This window comes from Cebidichthys violaceus, unplaced genomic scaffold, assembly GCF_023349555.1.
Source record: "Cebidichthys violaceus isolate CVI_PGR_0920_01 unplaced genomic scaffold, fCebVio1.0.p SCAF_23, whole genome shotgun sequence".
Taxonomy (NCBI): domain Eukaryota; kingdom Metazoa; phylum Chordata; class Actinopteri; order Perciformes; family Stichaeidae; genus Cebidichthys; species Cebidichthys violaceus.
Window position 1 is genome coordinate 2,750,629 of NW_027176406.1, and position 21,659 is coordinate 2,772,287.

General features: G+C 44.5%; 3 protein-coding genes across 4 annotated transcripts; 2 read left to right on the plus strand and 1 right to left on the minus strand.

The window, feature by feature from the left end:
- The first annotated feature begins 1,971 nt into the window (after positions 1 to 1,971).
- On the plus strand, positions 1,972 to 4,939 carry ccdc43 (coiled-coil domain containing 43). Its single transcript, XM_068719018.1, has 5 exons — positions 1,972 to 2,146; positions 2,814 to 2,904; positions 3,661 to 3,796; positions 3,940 to 3,986; positions 4,188 to 4,939. Exons 1-5 carry the CDS (start codon positions 1,973 to 1,975, stop codon positions 4,373 to 4,375), a joined length of 636 nt encoding a protein of 211 aa, XP_068575119.1. The 5' UTR covers position 1,972; the 3' UTR covers positions 4,376 to 4,939.
- On the minus strand, positions 4,934 to 10,237 carry moto (minamoto). Of its 2 annotated transcripts, none has more exons than XM_068719016.1 (8): positions 10,155 to 10,237; positions 9,740 to 9,854; positions 8,954 to 9,111; positions 8,592 to 8,696; positions 6,908 to 8,393; positions 6,659 to 6,793; positions 6,304 to 6,481; positions 4,934 to 6,183 (listed from the first exon to the last, which is right to left on the minus strand). In XM_068719016.1, the coding sequence occupies exons 2-8, from the start codon at positions 9,800 to 9,802 to the stop codon at positions 5,984 to 5,986; spliced, it is 2,325 nt and encodes a 774-aa protein (XP_068575117.1). In that variant the 5' UTR covers positions 9,803 to 9,854; positions 10,155 to 10,237; the 3' UTR covers positions 4,934 to 5,983. The 2 variants fall into 2 exon arrangements, with proteins under 2 accessions (XP_068575117.1, XP_068575118.1); XM_068719017.1 differs by lacking the exon at positions 10,155 to 10,237 and adding an exon at positions 9,958 to 10,041.
- A 1,100-nt stretch (positions 10,238 to 11,337) lies between these two features.
- fzd2 (frizzled class receptor 2) lies at positions 11,338 to 13,925 on the plus strand. The gene has a single exon (XM_068718901.1). It carries the CDS (start codon positions 11,506 to 11,508, stop codon positions 13,132 to 13,134), a length of 1,629 nt encoding a protein of 542 aa, XP_068575002.1. The 5' UTR covers positions 11,338 to 11,505; the 3' UTR covers positions 13,135 to 13,925.
- Positions 13,926 to 21,659: the final 7,734 nt, after the last annotated feature.

Here is a 21,659-nt window from a genome sequence, read left to right on the forward strand (position 1 = left end):
GTGTGTTCGGGGGTATAACTAAGGGTTGCGGGGTGTGTGTGTGTGTGTGTGTGTGTGTGTGTGTGTGTGTGTGTGTGTGTGTGTGTGTGTGTGTCTGGGTAGAAATGATAACCCCCCCCCCCTTTGCTTAAAGTGCTTTCTGGAAGCAGGATCAAGCCATTCACATGGAAACATTGTTTAATGCATTCAAACAGCTGGGAGGTGTTGTCCCACTGTCAAATGAAAGAGGACGAACAAACAGCTGGCAGGGCATTTTTTTCTTGCTCCACGGCTCTGCTTACAACTACGCTTTAATAAACGCCGTCTGATGCACATGCATGCAGCAATTTGCAATGAATCACACACTAAATGAGCTCCAAACTACTTTCATGCAATTTAATCCAAAGAGTTGATATCCTCTTGTCTCTATCTTGAGAAGCAAATCCGTGTCCTCTACTTCCACCAAGTGTCCAAAAGCAGAATGTCACACTTGCTTTTTGCTATTTTTTGATAGCAGCAAGTCTGTGTGTCATCTGTGCCTCCATTCAGCAAGATGGAAAAGTTACGATGAATGGTAAAAATAAAAACACGTGTGTCTCAACTATTCCTTTCACTCAGTGAGAGCCAGTGATGCATTGCAACGAGCTTCTTAAAGATTTACAATCAAACCAATTCACCTTCAAAGACGTCATCCTCTTACCTGAATGGTCGATGCAAATCTGTTCTCAGCATTTTGATACGTTGTGATGATTTTTGTTCTGGCTATGGCTGTCTGACTGCCAGCTGAATTTAAAAAAAGAATAGCTGATCATTTTGAAATCAGCATTTCAATTAGACTATAGCATGCCCGGTGCTCAAAGCCTACGAGCGAGTGCACAAGCACCTTCTGTTAACTGCGGGACAATCGGAAAAATATATTTTCAATCAGAACTTTTTGGGATTTGTGGCAGTATCCCAGGGCACTTTCTGTGACTGCCAACGAGCGTTTAGCTCTGATTGAAATGTTGGCCGCTGATATTGATCTAGCAAGCCAGAATAGCAGCAGGAGAACGTTATCGCAGTCATTTTCATTCAAATGGACAGTTGACAAGACCTGTGTTCATAACTATATGGTCCATAGACAGTGTAGCGTATACAGGGGGCAAAGCAGGGACCAAGGTCTAGATGTGGAACAGGTAGACATCACTGTGAGGCAACAGGAAGATGTGGGTACATGTGGTCATTTTGATATATTTGAATCAATACAGAGTAAAGAGACAAAGGAAGACAGAATATACAACCTACCTGTGAAGACATCTCAGGGGAAACATGGGGAAACATGGGGAATGAACATAGTAAGGCCAATATGTTTGTATTTCAAGTATTAGATGTGCGGTAACGTTGGATGAGATGTACTGGAGACAGAAGCAGTCAGATGACTGGCATTACAATTTGTTTTTCACAAATAGTTCTTAATTAGTTCATCAATGTGCTGTATTTCATTTTGGATGCTATTTGAATGTGATAATAAGCTACAAACTTTAAGGCTGAAAGAGTATCCGTTAAATTAAAGAAATGTAATTCATACTGATTGATTGATACCGAAATGCCATTAAACACAACCTAAATGTTTTTGAGTGAGTCATGACCTTTTAAAAGTAAAATAAAGTGTGTTTTATAAATATATAAACTGATGACATGCTTGTAGAAAGTATAGTTTCAGAAATCCCCGCAACAGAAACAGTAACATGTTTAACTTATTAGGTAATTAACTTAAATGTGTTACTTACAGAGCTTTTTTGTGCTGGCACTTGACAACTACCAGTACTTTGTAAATATACTCAGTACATAAACTGCTACATTTGTATTTCAGCGTATTACAAAATGACTGCCAACGTCACTCGGTTACCTTTTCGTTTGTAGAAAAAACAGCTGAACTATCAAACGCCTGCAGTTTTCGACAGGCAATGGGAAAGGACAGCCCTGCACCGCCGAAAGACCCCAGAGGGCCAAGATGGCTGCGCCCGTGTCAAACGCCGGGGAGTTTGAAAGCTGGCTAAATGATCGGCTAGACTCGCTAGAAGTGGACCGTGAGGTGTACGGGGTGTATATTTTAGGGGTCCTGCAAGAAGAGGAGAGTGACGAGGAGAAGGAAGACGCGCTTCAAGGAATCCTATCCGCATTTCTGGTGAATATTTCCAAGCGGCGTGTCCCGCTCAGCACAGCGAGGCTGCGCTCTCTCATTTGTTGCTGTCCGTCTCGTCCGCCCGGGCGGTGCCAAGACACAGCGCTGATGTCAGCTGCTGTTAATGGAACGAAATGTCGACGGTAGACGCGACAGTGTTTCTTTAGCTAAAGTCCAGAAACCACAGGCGGTGATTTGAACTCTTCTCTCCTGCCACGTAGAAGCCAATTAAACAACACATGACGCCGGTTCCTTAAGATGTTTTGACAATTTCGGCTACGGAAAAGTGCTAGTTCTGGTTAACAATTTGCACATCTGTGTAGTTGTATACTATGCACTAGGCGTATACGTGTATGTGTAGCGAGCTTTGGCTTCTCAGAGTTCACATAATGTAAATGTAAATATGTGTTATTTATATATCCTTATGCTGTGTGGCAGCCATGCTGAATGCCGCCTCTGTCTCAACCTCTGCAAGATGACCCAGATATGGGATCCCAGCACCACTAAATGAGTCATGTGCTGGCTGTGAATGAAGCCAATGGGTGCTGTTGTCACCTCACACTACCTGAACTCATACTAACATGCTGTGTTGAGTTGATGCATAAGTCTGCTGCTGAGTGTATGAAATGAGCTGTTAGTACTACAACTGTTATTGGTCTTTTGTATGCAGGACGAGGACAACGTGGAAGATGTGTGCAAACAGATCATCAAGCAGTGGACAGATTGGCGCAACAGATCAGCAGCCAAAAGTGATGAAGATGGTATTTATGTGACTTTGATTTATCCACATTCCCAATCTCATTGAAGCATAAGATTTCATACAGTGCAGTTTATAATAATGTAACCATAAATTACTGAAGATATGATCAACGGAAGACAATCTGGCAACAGTGTGGTCCAAACTTCCACAGGCAGTTGTAGAGTAATATATGAGAATTCATCTAAAAAATGTCAAAAGTCCAAAATAAAGCCAGGAGGCTCGTCGACTCTTTAAATCTCGACTAAACAGAGCAGAGACAGCTGGCTACCGAGTCGTTCGTCAACAGCAGTGAAACACACAGAAGGATCAGCTCTGTGAGTTTTAAATCCTTCGCTCTGAGTTTGGAGCAGAGTGCACAAAGACGCGTTGGTCTCGCAGAGAGATAAACATTTCCTGGAAAAAAAAAACTAAACAAAAACTTCCTGAGACTGTAGAATTTCTTTTTTTTTTTTTTTTTCTTTCTGATCTGATGCCAAAAAGTAATTTCCACTAAGTTTGTTTTGTCGGCGTTATTACTGGAAAGAGATTGTTTACTGTGTACATAACCATAAGGACGTCTCGAGCTCAGATGGCGGCCCAGCGGCTCCTTCTGTTCATGTGCCGTCATATTGACAGTGAAAAGCAGGTATCTTTTTTTATTGCAAGTGAAGCTACGACTTTTATTTACAGTCTGTCCTGTTCTCTCTCTCTCTCTCTCTCTCTCTCTCTCTCTCTCTCTCTCTCTCTCTCTCTCTCTCTCTCTCTCTCCCCCCTGCAGCCGAGGTCCAGGCCATCGCCAGCTTGATCGAAAAACAAGCTCAGATTGTGGTGAAGCACAAGGAGGTGTCGGAGGAGTCGAAGAAAAGGAAAGAAGCCCTCCTCGCTCAATACGCCAATGTAACGGACGGAGAGGAATATCCTTTATGTTACAAAGCTGTCATGGTTCACGTCTATAACAAGTTTGATCTCCGTCCACGTTTTCATGTCGTCTCACCTAGTGAACGTTTCCTCCAGTCATGATCCCTAAGGTGTCCGTTCCTTCCTTGACAAAAAGCACTGAAGCTGAAGAAGAGGAGGCAACGAACTTCACTCCGAATGATAAATGTATCCTTTTTAAAGCTGTTCATAGACAACCACATGGAATGCAGTGTCACTAATTGCAATATCAATGGATAATGCAACAGTTGCATGACGCACTGCTCCTGTCGTTTACATCTCCGTGCCGTAGTGGTGACATGAAGTCCTGATGAATTGTGCTTTTGGCTTCTTTTTTTTTTTTGGCTCTCCTTGACTGAAACGTGTCAGCCCTGTTTAAGAACACAAACGTGGAAGAGGTGCTGAGCAGACAGAGGCAGAAGCGGGACCAGGCCCGCGACGACTCTCAGAAGAAGAAGGAAGGCGACAAGATGCAGCGGGAGAAGGACAAACTGGCCAAACAAGACCGGAAGGAGAAGGAGAAGAAGCGCACGCAGAAAGGGGAACGCAAGAGATAAAAGAGAAAGGACACTTTGTGTGTGGAAAAGGTTTTTTGTTATGAGACAAAGATGAAATTGCCTTTTTTTTTTTAAGCTGACATTCATCAGACCCTCTGTGTTGATTAGTCTCTCTCTTAATGTGCGTAAAGAACAATGTACTGCTTATTGTGCAGGTCCAAAGCCGTTTGTATGATGACAGCCGTGATGTTAGTCATTCTTCTGTCGTGTGAAGCATGCTCTGGCTAAGCTTTTGACACAGTTACCCCTGAAATTATCAAAGTATGCGCTTGAAATTGGATCGGTCCCGGTGGAAGCAGAGGAATGCGCGTAGAGCAACCCGGTCCAGAGGTTCTGCTGTTGTCCTCTGTGCCAATAAGCCTTTTTATTTCTGCACAAATAAAGGCGAGGTCATCATTTTTGCACTTTGGGTTTTAGTTTTACCGTCTATGCATTTTGTCTGAGAATAAAAACAAAGGAGCGGTCGCTTAAATTATACCTCAACTGTATCATGTACCACGGTCTGAATGTTTAATGAGGGTCATCGTCTTTTGGAATTAATAATAAAAAACGTTTTTCAGCCGTTTGGATTGCTTTATTTTAAAAGTTTCCTTTTTACAGAACGAGTGACAAGAAGAACAACATGAACGTTAAAATGAGGGCGTGGAACAACTCGTACTCACAAAGCACAGTCAGCGAATACGTCTGCAGACCGGAGAAGTGTTGCTTGACAGATACAAGCTTTAGTCCCAAACTGACAAACTGTCACAATGATGAGAATAATATTTGATAAGACGACCTGAAAATGATGGAAAGTGTGATTAATACATTTCAATTTAAAACGCTGAACTCTTTAAAAGTTTCAGTATATTTTTGTACAGATACTATTTTTTTTTTACCAAATGGCAGATAAAACAAGTTTCAGAAATGAATTGGAACATTTGAGAAAACATTTTATAATTTAGCATGTTAATATTAAACTACTGATGGAGAGTCTTAACAGCATACAGAGAATCATCTTTTAACTTAGCTATGTTACATTTCACTGATAGGAATATTTGTATATATTTCTAATAGAAAATGTGATTAAAACACTGAACATTTCTTCCTGAAGTCTGAGTTCAAACTTCACCAAATTGTAGATAAATACATTGTTTTCTTCTGATTACAGCACATTACGATTACGTAATAAAAACCAAAGCTGCCGAAATTAATTTGAATATTTAGCATGTTTGTTTTAAAGTACTGCCCTTATAATTCAATTATTGCTTGGGAGGGGGGGGGAATACTCAGAACTGAGGTTCCAATACATTCCAATAAATAAGTAAAACAGGAGAATTCACTGAAATCTTCCTCATAAATAGTGCCTTTAAATACAACTGTGATGGAGCACATTCGGACACTAATTAAATGAAAACGGAAATGAAGACACAGCAGGACAAATTACATTTCATGCAATTCCCGCACAACAAAAGTTAGCCCAACTGGTGCCAAAAAACTGCAGCCATCATCAAGCTTCAAATTGCTCATCTCATATTCTGCACTGATCACTGTGTTGCAGGTAACATTAGTTTTTAGGGAACTGTATAATCAGGGCATTCTGGATTGGTTGTAATCTAATCAAGCCCTTTAGCTCGTAGCACTGCTAAAAGAGTAACCCTCAAACGGAGAGGGGCCCCTCTCTCTGTGTGGGGCCTCTCTGTCCATGCGGTGGTCCTGCCTCTCGGCGGGTTTCGGCAGCGTCATCTGGAGAGCGCACCACAGAGCCGTGCGCATCCTCCTCGTGGTGGCAGCGAGGTCCTTCAGTGCGATGACCAACAACAGTGTGTCTACGGAAAACAGAATGCGAGTCACAACCGGCAGCGTGAGAGAGAGAGAGAGAGAGAGAGAGAGAGAGAGAGAGAGAGAGAGAGAGAGAGAGAGAGAGAGAGAGAGAGATACCGCTTTACCTCTGTCCTCTGAGAAGTGCGCTCTCTGCCGCTGGTGTTTGGACATGCTGGCCATCTCCTCCTTGCGTCTCGCCTGGCTGACGCAAAGCGCCATGTGGTGCTTGTTCAGTGCCGTGTGGATGTTGACGTGGAAGGGAGTGTTGCACAGACTCTCCATTCTATCCAGAAGGCTGGCCACCTGCAACACAATCAACACTATTACACCCCTCCTTAGTCTTAGAAATGTGTGACATTCTACACACACAGTGCTTATTAATAACGGCACAAAAATAGATCATTTATCAACAAGACATTTGCTGTGACAGAATCCCCCTGTAGATGGCGGTATGGAAGCAATGCATGGAGGCTGTCTCACCCTTGCTTGCTCCCTCATCTGATTGACAATGAGGTGGTCGACTCTCGTGGGATTCGGGGGAGTATTGGGCAGGTTGGTGGTGGCCACCGCCGCAGCTCTTTTCCCCAAAAATGTCTTGGTTAGGATGACCTCTGTCTAGAATAATAACAACAACAAAAAACAAGGGAGAATAACAACACAACACTTGCACAACACCAACACCTTTTAAAACATATATTTGTTTTACTAATGAAGTATAAATATACATACCCTCTTCCTCTCCCTCTCCAATCTCCTCCACTGCTCGTAGCACTCGTCCAGGTAGAAGTTGAGCTGGATCACCGCTCCTCCTTGATTCATCCCCATGGACGTTGTCCCGGCGGAGGCCATGCCATAATAAGTGTTCTCTCCTCTGCAGGCCAACATGTCGCCGACGTAGGAGTTGAAAACCGCAGACTCGTTGGCGGAGACTACGTCGCCCGTGTCCATGCCGGGCACGCAGCTTCCGTAGGGCAGCGTGGACCTGGAGCTGAAGTTGGGGGGTGCGTTGGAGTACCTCCTGGGGTTGTTCACGGCGTACATGTAAGGCATGAGCAGCTGTGTGTTTTCTCCATCGAATCTGTGAGACTGCATGCTCCCCAGATGGTCATGGTTTGGGTTTTGGGAGAGCGCCTGTCTCTTATCTCCGCCTCTCATGTTAATGTTGGCTGAAGGTCTCGCGGAGAAGCCTTCTCCTAGAAAGCCAGACATGTGCATCCTCTTCTTTTCCCTCTGCACCTGTGGCCTGGGCTTGCTCTGCATCAGGCCCTGCTGGATGTGATGCTGTGAATACCGGTTCATGCCCATGTTGATGGGGAGCGAGGCGTTCTCTCTGTGCACGCTCATGTTGCTCTGGTATTGATTCGCGAGGTGTAAAGGTGCAGAGAACGGCTTGGCCGGCTGGTAGTACTCCGTGTTTTGCAGGCCGAAACCGGGCGGGTCTAGAAAGGAGTCGCGCTGAAATGTTTGTCTCCTCGCTCCTCCGTTTCTTTCCATCTGCGCCGTCCCAAACTCTCCCGCCAGACGTTCTTGAGTGTGCATTGCAGGAGTGCTTTGCGCTGACATGCCGGGACCGGCGAGCTTCCATTGTTCAAACATGCCGTCTTCGTGGGGCATGCCCGCCGTCTGCCTGTGGACGTTGGGGACGTCTCCGCCGCGTAAGCCGTCGTGCTCACCGGCTATGAAGGACTGAAAGCTGCTGACCAGCTGGTTGATGTCTTGTGGCCCATACTGCTCGTGACTGACGCTCTGGATGTACTGGTCTTCATAATAAGGACGAAAGCGCGGGCTGTTCATTTCGTTTTGAGGTCTAAAGACATTACCGAGGTCAGGGAAATCATTAACGGGCTGACTGCTCCCTCGGTCCCTCTCAGCTGGCACGTTGTCGTATCTGCATCGCGGTGCCTGTGGTAAATAGGTGTTTCCTGAGTTGGGCATTGACAGACCTGGTGGCGGCTTCTGAGGACGGAGGGCGCAGCCGTCCTGGTCTCCGTTGGGCAAATTCAAAAGCCACGGTTGATTGGTAGAAAGGCCGTTGGACTGCTGATGAAACTCTTTGAGGTCTGACTGTCCCTGTGCTTTACTTAACGTCTCACGGGACACATAGTTTGGAGGAAAGGTCGGGTGATGTTGCGTTTTAACCTCTGATTGAAAATACTGTAGCAGCTCTTCTCTCAATGTCTTCGGAGACCAGATGGGGTTACATGTCGGTAGGTTCCTAAAAGTAGTGTAAAGGACTTCCTTTAATGTCAGATTTTAGAAAACTTCTACAGCATATATTAAATATATATATATTTGTTTTAATTAAAAGATTTTTTAAAACTACAGATATTTATTTTTGGCTGCATAACAGCCATAAATCATATATGTATATATACCCAACCGTACAATGTGAAGACCATACACCATGACATACCCTTCACTGTAGTAGCTGTCCTGTGAATCTGCTTCATCCAAAATATTGGACACTAGACCCTGTAGATCCGTCTCCCCTTCACAGTCAGTACTCTCAGCGGGTTTCCTGCAAGGAAAACAGAACACGTCCCTAGAATTGCACTCCATCTTTTTCTTTTTCAACAGTATGGCTGAGAATGTGTTCTTCTTCCATAATAACACTTTATTAGCACCCACCCAGTTCATTTAACTACCTCAGGATAACAGAATAAAATCCCAAACCTGTTGCGATTAGGAGGAATAGCAGTGCAATTGCTTACCATTACTAAGGGATAGCGCAGAGATGAATAATCAGTTCACCCGGACATAGTTAGAACTGAGTACCTGATTTTCATGTTATTCTGGGCACAGTTGATAAGGCCATAGGGATCATCGTGAGCTGTGTGAGACCAGGGCAGGTAGGGTGCTGTGTTCTGCTCCTGTAGGGAGACACTGGGGACGGCAACGAACGGCAACGCAACGCTGCCATTATTTACACTGGTCTGAAAGAGACAGAAGCAACGGTTAATCAATCTGAAGCACACCTGAACAAGAGAAGAAAGAAACCTGACTACTGTATTTCTCTTCCTCACACAGAGCAGATTAATGAACATTTACAGAAGCTTTAAAATCATTTACAATACTGTTGAGACTCGATAAACCAACAATTAACGCTGCAATTAATAGATTAATAAATTAAGGATTTGCTGTTTATTTTTTAGATCATTGTAAAGTAAATATTTGGTCATACATAACAAGCAACGGTCGAGATATCACATGGAAAATTCTACATGTTTTTTAATATTTCACAGGCCATGCGATTAATCTAGAAAATAATCCATAGTAAAGATAATTGTTCGTTCCAGCTTCAGAGACAATAATCATAAACAATGTAACACTAAGTAACTTTGTGTTTCTGCTATGAACTAAGACAAAATATTTCAAACAAAAAAATATAATAAGAGATCAAGGGCCTGATCTTCTGTCCCAGAATATAATTTATGATTTATCAGTAATCTAGTAGTCCCACCATTAACAACCTCATAATAAACCGCTAACACATGTGCATGACTATAGCAAATATGGCGTGACACAAAAATAGATCCCATAGGTATGAAGCTAAAATCTTACCTGTCGTCGGTATGAGGGAAACAGTGAATTAGCAAATGTGCTCTGATAGCTGTCAAAAGCCATCCTGAACTCCCTTGAACTTGGACCGATTCTTTACTCCATTAACGTCACTGGTCTGGCAAAGCAAGAGAAACTCACTGTTAAAATGTGGTGTCATATATATCATATGCGACAAAGGTTCGGGATACATAGAAAATGTTAGCTAAAAGCTATCTTACACAGAGGACGTCAACTTCGCCATTAGCTTAGCTAACGTTAACTCCACCTAACAGTTAGCACTAACAGCTAACGCTAGCTAGCAAGCACTTGGTCACACGGCTAATTCTGACTAAAACAAAATCGAAATGCTAGTCATATTAGGTTAACTCGGTCTAAACGAACCGAGTTAGCGGCGTAGAATACAGGATTAACCTACATGAGTACTTTAAGTAACGTCAACTTCTGGAGTTTAACAGTTTTCTTTACAGTCAGTACATTATCGTCAAAGGCTCTCGTGCGCCCTCAATCTCGAACCCAGAGACCTCGCGACCTGAGCCCACATTGGCTCAGCGCGACCAATTCTATTTTTCACCCAATTAACATCAAGTAGGAGATAAAAGCGCATAGCAACGTACGGTGTCACCACCCTTCCCCCATCGGCCAGTGGCACAGGTGGTCTTAAATAAAGACCACCTGTGGCCTATGTATTTTAGACAAAAGAAAGTATAATAACAACTATATATAATTATAACAACATATATATATATATATATATATATATATATATATATATATATATATATATATATATATATATATATTGCATTTTTTAATTACAATGCAATGGTAATAAATGCATAAATGTGCAGTATTTTACGTTTTATACCTTTGTTCAATTCAGTTCTGTATAGATTGTTTCCACTTCAGTTTAACTATAGCAGATTCAGCACAAATTACATTTATTTTTACTCATTACTAGAACTAAATTATTGCATACATACGACTGATTGATTGATTACTGGATTGTTACATTGTTAAACGGGATATGAACATGACATGGACATTGAAGTACGCTAGGTGGGGAAGTCTACCTTCTGCATTTGGGACGTCTAGTTGGGCCCCATAGACTTTATACGCAATCCAGCTGTGGAGCAAAGTTAGAAAATGTTACCAAAATTATGAGCGACATTACCTTCAAAATAAAATAAAAAGCGCTCTGCTAAAGTGTCATATGCATACAACTCAATACGATAATTGCCTTAAAAAATGTCATAATATCGATTCTGTCCACTAATGAATATGATTATGATGCTCTATATAATTTGTCCTGTATTACAATAAAACATGTACTGTGTTGATGAATGCATTTGATATCATATGACTAGACCATTATTATTATTATTAATAGTAGTTGTAGTAATAATACATACGTTTCTCTGGATGACGAAATTATTAAAAAGTATTAATTTTTTTCTATAAAATACGTGTGCTATGCAAATTCGTCGTATAGGGTTTTATTTTGAAAGCTATAACCGGAAGTTATGTTTCTTATTGTTGCCACCTTGATGTGTTGTGGAACTCGGAGTTGTAGAAAAGAAAAATAAAGTCAGCCAGCAGTTCCCTGCGGAGACCAGGGAGCAGCGGTCCGGTCTTCACCTCCGGTTTTTCTACTGTAGTAAGTTACTCTCTCTCTTAAAAACTACTTGCAGAACTGATAATACACACTGAGCAAGTTTTACAGCAAGTTAAATCGGGCTGAAGAAGTTGCTGTCTTAAACTTTGGGAAGATGATTTCTTGGTCTGTTGTCCTCCTGCTGCCTCTGCTGCTTTCAGCCCAGTATCAAGGGGACAACGGAATAGTGGTCCCGGAGCACGGGTTCTGTCAGCCAATTTCCATACCTCTGTGCACGGACATAGCCTACAACCAGACCATCATGCCCAATCTGGTGGGTCATTACAACCAGGAGGACGCAGGGCTCGAGGTGCACCAGTTCTACCCTCTCGTGAAGGTGCAGTGCTCGCCGGAGTTGAAATTCTTCCTGTGCTCCATGTACGCGCCCGTGTGCACGGTCCTGGAGAAGGCCATCCCTCCCTGCAGGTCGATCTGCGAGCGAGCCAAGCAGGGCTGCGAGGCTCTCATGAACAAGTTCGGCTTCCAGTGGCCGGACCGCCTGCGCTGCGAGAACTTCCCGGTGCTCGGGGACGGACAGATCTGTGTGGGCCAAAACGATTCCTCTGCAGCCACCGTCCCGCCCATCGTCCCGGTCCCGGGCACCCACGACCTCACCGACGTCCCCGCGCACGAGAGGCCTTTCCGGTGCCCGCCAGTGCTCAAAGTGCCCCCGTATTTGAATTACAAGTTTCTGGAGGTGAAGGACTGCGCGGCTCCGTGTGAGCCGTCAAGGAGCGGTGGATACATGTTCTTCAGCGACAAGGAGATCCGCTTCTCCCGCATATGGATCCTGGTCTGGTCCGTGCTATGCTGCGCATCCACCTTGTTCACTGTGACCACCTATTTAGTGGACATGCAGCGCTTCAGGTACCCTGAGCGACCAATCATCTTCCTGTCCGGCTGCTACACCATGGTCTCCGTAGCCTACATAGCCGGCTACTTCCTGGGGGACAAAGTGGTGTGCAACGACAGCTTCAGCCCCGACCGCTACAAGACCATCGTCCAGGGCACCAAGAAGGAGGGCTGCACCATCCTCTTCATGATGCTTTACTTCTTCAGCATGGCCAGCTCCATCTGGTGGGTCATCCTGTCCCTCACCTGGTTCCTGGCGGCAGGCATGAAGTGGGGCCACGAGGCCATCGAGGCCCACTCGCAGTACTTCCACCTGGCGGCCTGGGCGGTGCCGGCCGCCAAGACCATAAGCATCCTGGCCATCGGGCAGATCGAGGGCGACGTGCTCAGCGGCGTCTGCTTCGTCAGCCTGAGCAGCCTGGACCCTCTGCGGGGCTTCGTGTTGGCCCCTCTCTTCATCTACCTCTTCATCGGCACCTCCTTCCTGCTGGCCGGCTTCGTGTCGCTGTTCCGAATCCGCACCATCATGAAGCACGACGGCACCAAGACGGAGAAGCTGGAGCGGCTGATGGTGCGGATCGGGGTGTTCAGCGTGCTCTACACCGTGCCCGCCACCATCGTCATCGCCTGCGTCTTCTACGAGCAGGCCTTCCGCCCCCACTGGGAGCGCAGCTGGGTCAGCCACAACTGCAGGGGCCTGGCCATCCCCTGCCCCGCGCAGACGGGGCCCCGCATGACCCCAGACTTCACCGTCTACATGATAAAGTACCTCATGACACTGATAGTGGGTATTACCTCTGGGTTCTGGATCTGGTCTGGAAAGACTCTACACTCCTGGCATAAGTTTTACACGAGGCTAACAAATGGGAAACAAGGAGAGACCACCGTGTAGAATGAAGGGACATCGGCATGTTGCTGGGACCTGTTTACCTGTTTTGTCATGTGATAGGTAGGAAGCACGGCGAGTTGCCACAGGTTCTCCCAGCGTTTGTATTCGCCTCAGCTTCACAGCCACACATGCATGCCAAACTGTGGGGTCAGGGTTTGACAAAAGGGCAAGCTGGATAAACAAGGACTGAGCCGGACTGTCTGAACAAATAACAAGCATGGCTATGGATGCCATGTGCTGAAATGCTCTCCCTCCCCCTCTCTGAAAGCCACCTCGAGCTCACGTTGAGTGATGATCCAGCAGCCGAGGAAACTCAAGAGAAATGAGCGGTGGAAGAACGGCGGTTTATTCTCCCCTGTAAACCTTTCATATGTACTTCAATGAAATTGTAAATAGTATTTGTAAAAACATGAAATTATATATTTTGTATTTATAGAAAGTAAACACTTTTCCTTGTCTGCCAGTGTACCTACTTTACTTTTGCACTGTAAGAATGCCACATACTGTAGATCTAGACATGCTCCTTTTAAAAAAAATGAATGATGTTGTTTTTGTATGGATTTAAAGAACATTTCAGTCTTTTTCAGAAGCTTTTTTGTTTTAGCCCACTGTAAAAAAATAACATGTGCTGAGACTCAGCAGAATGTGCAGATATAATCAACTATGACTCAAATGCTTTGATTTTAATTTCCTTGTTCAATAGGAAAAACTGTTTATTTCTTTACTTTTTCCCTTCCTTATGTTGAGTATTCTTTACTGATTAAATAATATCATGTTACTTTCTTTGATAACAGAACAAACCATGCTGTTTTCTCTGGGGGGGGGGGGGGGGGGTGTCTTGTCACACCTGAACATCTGTTGCCTCCGACTGGCAGTAAAAGAAATCATTGTCATTCCTAATGGAATCGGACTGTAACCCTCTCTGAAGTACTAGGCCTGAGTTTCATACCGAGACAATTGGGCACACCTCTCCTGTTATGTATTCCAATACATTCTGAAATATTTCACATCCAAGTGTCTTGTGACTGGACAAACTGGTGCCAACCTGTAAGAATGCTTCCTCACACATGTCCACCAACATCGCCTCCGAGTGCCAAACAAAACAAGAGCCCCTTTTTATTAGCCTGTTGTTGGAGAGGGCCTCGGTTAAATCAACAGGAGTCGTCTGTCGCCGAGGAGGTCCGCACTGTTGCATAATTGTGAAAAATGTCTCTGCCTCTTTGGCGAAGGGAAAAACCGGGGGTGTTCAGGTTTTTTTTTTTGCCGTCGTGTTGCTTACTACTCGGTGCAGTGCTGCCAAGTTGGAGTGCCCCCCGAGGAACACGCATGGCTGAAACTGAACCTTTCTCTGCGCTGATGTCATGAAGCAGATGGGTGTGTTGGAGAAAGTTGATCCTCTTGCCTTGGAGCGAAGGCTTCGGGGCTGGAGAGGATTGCACGCACATACAGCACAGTACTGTGCATTCCTATTGTTACTGCAATGCTCTACAGGGGGGGGGGGGGGTCACACATAATCACTATATTAGGCTGCATCTCTCTAGGTTACTAGTAATTACTGGCATGAACACGTGGCAGCTAGCCGTACTGTCAGCGGAGCTTTTGGCCTCTTGGACAAGTTGCTGTTTGTCTTTCTTGTATCTTCATCGGGTTGAATGAAGAAACGTAATAACAGACAGGTAAAAAGGTGGAAACTGATACTCTGAGAAGGGGGTGGGGAGAGAAAAAAAAACATAAATCTTCTCTCTTACACCCCCTCTGCCTCCACCCTCTCCCCCTCTCTCTCTGCTCAGATGATTGGGGGGGGGGGATGCGAGTGAGTCAGCGGAGCGGCGCTGGGCCTTCGCCCGGTGACAGACAGTCTCCTGTGTGCTGCTCACTTCAAAGCGCCGCCGAAACCTGACTAGCTCCTTGTAAACAGTGCCGCCTGGCCCGAAGGCCCACTTCCTGCGCTTAACTCAACTTAATGGCTGGCTTGTTTGGCTTTGCACCGGAGCGGGGAGACGAGTGAAGAGCGAGAGGATGAAGACAAGCGGCGTGGGGTTGGTGGGGGGGGGGGGGGGGGGGAGGGGTAGAGAGAGGGAGATGGTTTTTAGGGGTTTTGGGGGGTGGGGTTGGAGAGCGTGATGGAAAATTTGGTTTTATTCGGTTGCTTTTGTCTTTCTCCAAGGGGGGAAAACAAAGAAAGAAAAAAGAAGGAGAATCCAAATGAGGAGACGTGTGTGTGTGTGTGTGTGTGTGTGTGTGTGTGTGTGTGTGTGTGTGTGTGTGTGTGTGTGTGTGTGTGTGATTTTTTGTGAATATTTCACTTGAAACCTTGGACTCAGACCGAAACTAAGTGGAATCAGATGCTCTGCATTCAACTCTTGCCAGGAAAAACAGAGCTTTTCATAAAGTCATTTTCTCACAGAAAATCTTGACGTGTGTTGTGGAAAATGTTTTTTTACAGACTTTACCTGGTGGCCTTTTCTATTACATGCAGAGATGAGGAAAAAAAACAGTATGAAACTGTTAACTGTGCAACGAGGTGGTGCCTGTCTAGAGTAAATCCTTTTTCCTCTTTAATGTCGGTGCCCAGTTTTTCAGTGGCAGCCGTCTCCCCTGTTGTTGATCTCACATCTTAAATCTTGCGTGCAGCCGTTTCCTGCTTGCTCGAAGGCAAGAAGGGACAAGCCGAGGATCGGGGGGTAAGACAGGAAGAATGCTCCTGGAGTTGATATTATGATGTCGCTCCTGCAGGGAGGAAGGCCTTGGCATGTCAGAAGAGGATCATGTTGTTAGTCACAAGCGCCAGTGTTCTCCCTGCTGCTGTGAAACTATTGTTTTAAGTTTGTGTGAATGTACCATGAACTTCTTTTTTTTACTGGATAAGAATTACATCAGGCCTATGAAGGGGCTCGCAAACGGACAAAGGAAATCAGGAATGAGGTAAAGAAAAAAGGAAAAAAGAAAGAAAAAGCTAGCCAGACATAAAGTAAGTCTGTTTCTAATCAAATCTTGGCACGAAGTCAAGAAGAACTCTGAAGGCTAACACTGGATTAGTTGCAGTCATACATTATCCTAACCATAGGAGAGCAGCTGAGATTTTCCAGAGCACGTACTATATCTATCTGTCTCGCTCCCCCTCGAAATCTCAACAGGAAGTGCAATATGTTCTTTCTCCTCCTCTCGTTGCTCTCAGAGGCGGCCACTGCGAGTGGGATGGAGCGTAACTAGTTGGCAGGAGGCCGAAGGTTTAAATGTGCATTTCAGTTTCTGACTTTGTTTCAGAGGCCTCCAGCCACAAATGCTGCTCCTCACAGTCACCATGAAGACTCGTGTGTCCACTAAAATCCCCTTTTTTTCTTCTTCTTTTTAACTTAACTTGTTGAAATCAGAGCCATATTTTTTTCACGGAAAAATGTTCAAGATAAAACACCAAATCTGAAGGATTTTATTTTGGTTTTAATATCACTATGGTGCCTCGTCCTCCTGGTCTCTTTGAGGCTTGCATCATGCCTTCACAAGATGTCCAGCTGCTCTTAAATCATCAAACACATCAAACCTTTCCTACCTCATTGCCGAACAAATCAGGCCAACATGTGGGCCTTGCAGCGAAGAGCAAATATAGTAGGGCTTGTGGAAGGGAGCTCAGCCCACCAAGCTTCCTAACTTCACATTCTCAGTGACTCATTTTCATGCCTTGCGCACACCATTTGTCTGGGATTTTTTTTATTGCTCTTAAGTGCACAGGACCACTCAGAAGTTGCTTTGACGAGTAAACAAACACTGTTGGGGCCTAAAACTCTGCGATGTTAGAGGGGGTTTATTTGCCCCATTGTCCTTCAGGACGAGGGGTGCACGGCACCAGGGTAGAAAAAAAGCGAGGGAGTGCCCCGGAGCCTCTCCAGCTGCTGAGCAGAGAGGTGCCGACAGCTGCGTGACAGATATTTTGGGAGCCTGCAGCACGCCTGGGATAATAATGGGCTTGATTGGGAGGAGCGCGCGTGGAGAGGAGGGAATGGTTAATGTGCATCCAGACACCGCAGCGTGTACACAACAGTGCCACTCTCATAAACATTCGGAGCAAATGACAACACGAGGAGGGATGAGGTGTCTGGAGTGTTTTAACGCTCCTGTGTCACGTCATTGTTTTTTTCTAACTTTTTACAATTATTAAAAAACCTGAGGATGGTTTATTAAGTTGCAAAGCTTGAGCCTTGAGTCGAAACTAGACAAGCTTTTACCTGTTGGAATAATATTACCAGGGTATGTTATCCAACACAAGAGTTTGGTATAACAATGTCTGTGGTTCTCAGACACGGAGCTACAGAGATGGATCACCTTTCAGAGTGTGAATACACTGATAGCCCAAAGCATTCTGTTTAATGTGTCGTGTTTCATCCATGTCTTGTAATGAATCTACAGTAAGTTTGCTATTACTTAGTATCACATATTCTGTCATAATTTGACTTTTATTCATTGACCATATCAGCAGATGCAATGGCACCTTTGTTGACTTTTATTTTGAAACTCTTGGACCTGCAACCTGACCAGATCTCCTCACCTCCTGAACAGGGTTGCTGTACAATACTTACAAAATAATTCAGCATTTTCTGATCCAAACCATCAGTAGGTGGGAGTAGAAGATTATTATTTCTCGAAGAACAATCGGCCAAAGGGAGTTTTGTTCCTGTGCAGCAGAGGCTAGAAACTGAGTCAAAAAAAGAGCCTCCCAATTCAACAGCTGTGCAAGTAATCGCAGAGCTTTTAATTGACGAGTCAATCAACCCCCTACAGATACACCACGAGGCAGTAAAATAATTCTTTGATGTAATCCACGCGGCGCTCTCAACACCTGTGTCTCCAGGTGAACGAGGTGTGTTGAATAGGACGGCGCAGTCTGTGGCTGTATAGTGACTCTCCCGTGGGCCCCAGCGAGGCCTCCAGGCTTTCGACGATGACTTATTGAGTCGGCTCCTCTCTGGCGAGCGCCGCGCCCCCCCCCCCCCCAAACCATTTTAATGGAGGCGCTCTTAACAGCACTTTCTGAGGAATTTACAGCCCCACTCCCGTCCAGGAGAGGGAGGGAAGCACACTGCGGCCTTGTCCCAACAGAGCCAGCAGTGGAAACGCACAGCCTCAGGCAAGGTGGCTGCAGAGCTCCCGTGTGAGGGCATGTGTGTGTGTGTGTGTGTGTGTGTGTGTGTGTGTGTGTGCCCATCTGTCTCTCCGTATCGTGTGCGTGTGTTCACTCGGCTCTATGTGCTTTCGGAGCTTGCGTTCATGTGTGTAAAAACCGAGCAAATGAGCGAGTGGTTATAGGAGGGCTCCAGTTGAGTAGGTTCCCTCTGTAATTTCACTCTCTGCGCGGCCTAATCGCTTCCATGTGGGCCCTCACCGACAGCAGAGCGGTGGAGGGGCCTCATCGCAAAGGTGGGAGTTGAACACATCGACTCCCAAATGCACTCGCTCATGGAAAAAGGACTGCCAAGCCTGTTCACTAATGGAACAGAGGGCCAGAAGATTATTTGGGGAGGTTTTTTTGGAAACAATATGTGCCTGGGTGTTACTTTAATTCTGTGTAATGTCATGTTTTTTAAGGGTTTTCAGAGTCGGAATGGGAAACTACTGTAAATAACTGTTTTTCCGTCGGCATATTGAACCACAAACGTCTCAGTCCTTCATGCAAACGAGATAAAATCGTAATATTCCAATCCCTAAGTGAAATAGCAGGAAGGCCAGCGGTCATTAGTGATTTCCTTTAGAGATATTCAGGAGTTTGGTGGTTTTCCTCTGCATCCTGTGTTTTTTGGCTCCCTCCACACATGTCGAGCTGTCAGCCTGGGATGCCCCAAGGACTGCTGGGTCAGAGGGTCACGGTCAATGTGTGAAACCAACAGAGCAGAAAACGACAGCCCATTTTGCACAACAGGGTCAGCATTTAAAGACACCTCTACGGAGCTCATTTGCTCTTTTCAGGGGCAGGGAAGAGAAACAATAAAAAAAGCTACCAGCAATCCTGATAGAAAGGATTGTATTTAAAGGAAGCTATGTACATGTCGCAAAATGTAAATACACAGACTGTGTAACGTGACTGTGTAACGTGATCTGAACTGAGACTGAGCTCTGAAATCAAACATTTCATTCAAAGATCTGATTACAGTTATGGATCACGTATAATATTTGTTATGGTGAACAACGCCCCCTGCTGTTTTGGCTCATCTACTGCTACAATACACACGTTTAAGAACACACAAGTTAAGCATGGAAATGAAACGTGAAGATATGGTCCCTCTGCTTTGAAATATAAAGTTCTATTTGTGTTGGTTGTGACCTTGTGAATTTTAGTTTGACAGTCTACTACATCCCAAAACAAGGCCCTTTGCAGAAACACTTCCTCTTTAGCGGGAATAGTGCGTGTTGGAATGGCCAGCAGGCCTCTCAGCACCACAGCACCGTGGCAACGTATGACTTCTTGTCCCGTCAGCCTGGGAGCTGCTGTGGGAGAAGTCAGGGGTCACTGGTCAGCTTAAGTGTTACATTTTTCACAGCGCCTCGGAAGCTTCATAACATTCACACCAGAGAGTGTGTGTGTTTTGCTGTATAAGGTCAGCACAGGATGTCAGCAAGTTCATCAAGCCACAACTCTGCTGTGAAGGCGTAAGTAGAAAATGTGTTTGTGGTGCAGGGGTGGAAGAAGCATTGGTAGATACTGAAGCAAAAGTAGCAATACAACAAGTAATAGTCATGCATACAAATTTTGACTTAAATAAAAGTACAAAAGTATTACCATCAAAATTGTATATACAGTATATATACATACATATATATATATATATGTATGTATATATATGTAAATATACATATATATATATATACATAAATATACATACGTACATATACATATATATATAAAAATATATATTTATGAAGCACCAACTCGTACCTTTACTGCTGCAGGTAAGGTCACTTAACATGTCGCCTTCAAGCAAAAGCTTCGACAAAGTACAGAGAGATTATTGGAACACTTTTACAGTGCAGAGTTTAATAAATACATATGAGAAATGTGACGAGCCCTTCTAGTTTGGCTGCATGTCTTTATGTTTTGCATTGCAGATGCCAGTAGTTGTGGTCGGGTCATCAATCAGGCTATTGGGAACAGCTGGGAACATCCCAGCTGTAGGAGCACACGTCCTGTACCGTGGGGGGGGGGGGGACTCTGCTCCGTATACGCTCCATGCTCACTATCTCTGTCCCTTCCTTTCACAATGCCACACTCCTCTCTTTTTCCTTTCATTCATGCACATACACAAGCACCACGGATTTACTGACTTCCACTGCTCATAATATTTCTAGCTGATTGTGTTATCGTCAAATAAATGAACCGTTGTGTCATCTCCAGTGATTTGCTGTTGTTTTGAACCAGCCCTGACAACAAGTACATTGCCGCACTGACAGAGTGGGTAATACACTATGTTAGTAAGATGATAGCAGTTACCACAGAGTGACAAATCTGGGGGGGGGGGGGGGGGGGAGCTGAGCATCTAGGAAGCAATGTAGTGCTTGCATGTACATAGTTGTCCTCCAGGTGGAGCCAGTCTCTTCATCCTTGGTGTGAAGAACTGACTGCTGCCAGCAGCTCCACTGAAGAGGTGTAATCAATTGAACATGCAGAGATCAATGATGTCAATTGGTTTCTTGTTTAACCCTTTGACTGCTTTATTCACTAAACGGTTAACCACATTTTACTCTCTGTACTTTTAGCAGCCTCTAATATTCTTGATATTAGAGGCTGCTGTTTTGCTATTTCATTTAATATTGATAATGTAATATCTGCATATCATGTAAAATGGAGATGGCTAAAGGATCAGCATAGCTTTATCATTGTTATAACCAAAAGATAATGATGTGATACTAAAAACACACTGTGTATTGTTAATTTCCCCTTTTATCTACTCTATTTATATGTATTTATTATTTGATGCGTTCTTTTGCATCCACTTCCACTTTTTTTTTTTATTCAAAGAATTGTGTAATACGCTTAATGGCAAAAGTTTTGTATCTGCAACAACTTCCTCAAACAGATCAAGAAACGTGCCCACATGTTTTCCACCAATCAAAAATAATTGGCTGCCCAAATTATATCTAACTTTCTGAATTGTGTTGACGGCACCCAGTTTGCCATGTGTACTGAAGCAACATGTGATACACATGCTTGGCATATAACAGTTTCAGATTAAGTTTTATACCTGTCTTAGTCTGATGATGTCATTTGAAAATGAATCATCATTACCTTTTGTTTTGTTTTACCAACGTAACTGTTTCATGTCCACTCACATTGCACCAGCTTCCCTTTTGAAGCTCTACAAAAATTCCAATCCCCGGACCGAATCCTTCCTTCAGGCCGCTGTGACTATCTCCAGTCTACATCTACCTCCCTCATGTTTAGATTGAGGAGTCATGGTGGATAGTTCTGGAAAGACGAGGGCTTTTTAGTTTTATCACGTGCAGTCATTCAAGGACAGAGAGAGCAGATCAAACTACCTGCA

Coding starts and splice junctions, on each gene's coding strand:
- fzd2 (XM_068718901.1), top strand. CDS start 11,506: ATGATTTCTTGGTCTGTTGTCCTCCTGCTGCCTCTGCTGCTTTCAGCC.
- ccdc43 (XM_068719018.1), top strand. CDS start 1,973: ATGGCTGCGCCCGTGTCAAACGCCGGGGAGTTTGAAAGCTGGCTAAAT. Junction 2,905..3,660: donor AGCCAAAAGTGATGAAGATG/GTATTTATGTGA, acceptor TCCCCCCTGCAG/CCGAGGTCCAGGCCATCGCC. Junction 3,987..4,187: donor CTTCACTCCGAATGATAAAT/GTATCCTTTTTA, acceptor GAAACGTGTCAG/CCCTGTTTAAGAACACAAAC.
- moto (XM_068719016.1), bottom strand. CDS start 9,802: ATGGCTTTTGACAGCTATCAGAGCACATTTGCTAATTCACTGTTTCCC. Junction 6,794..6,907: donor TGGAGAGGGAGAGGAAGAGG/GTATGTATATTT, acceptor TTATTATTCTAG/ACAGAGGTCATCCTAACCAA. Junction 6,184..6,303: donor GCACTTCTCAGAGGACAGAG/GTAAAGCGGTAT, acceptor TGTTTTCCGTAG/ACACACTGTTGTTGGTCATC.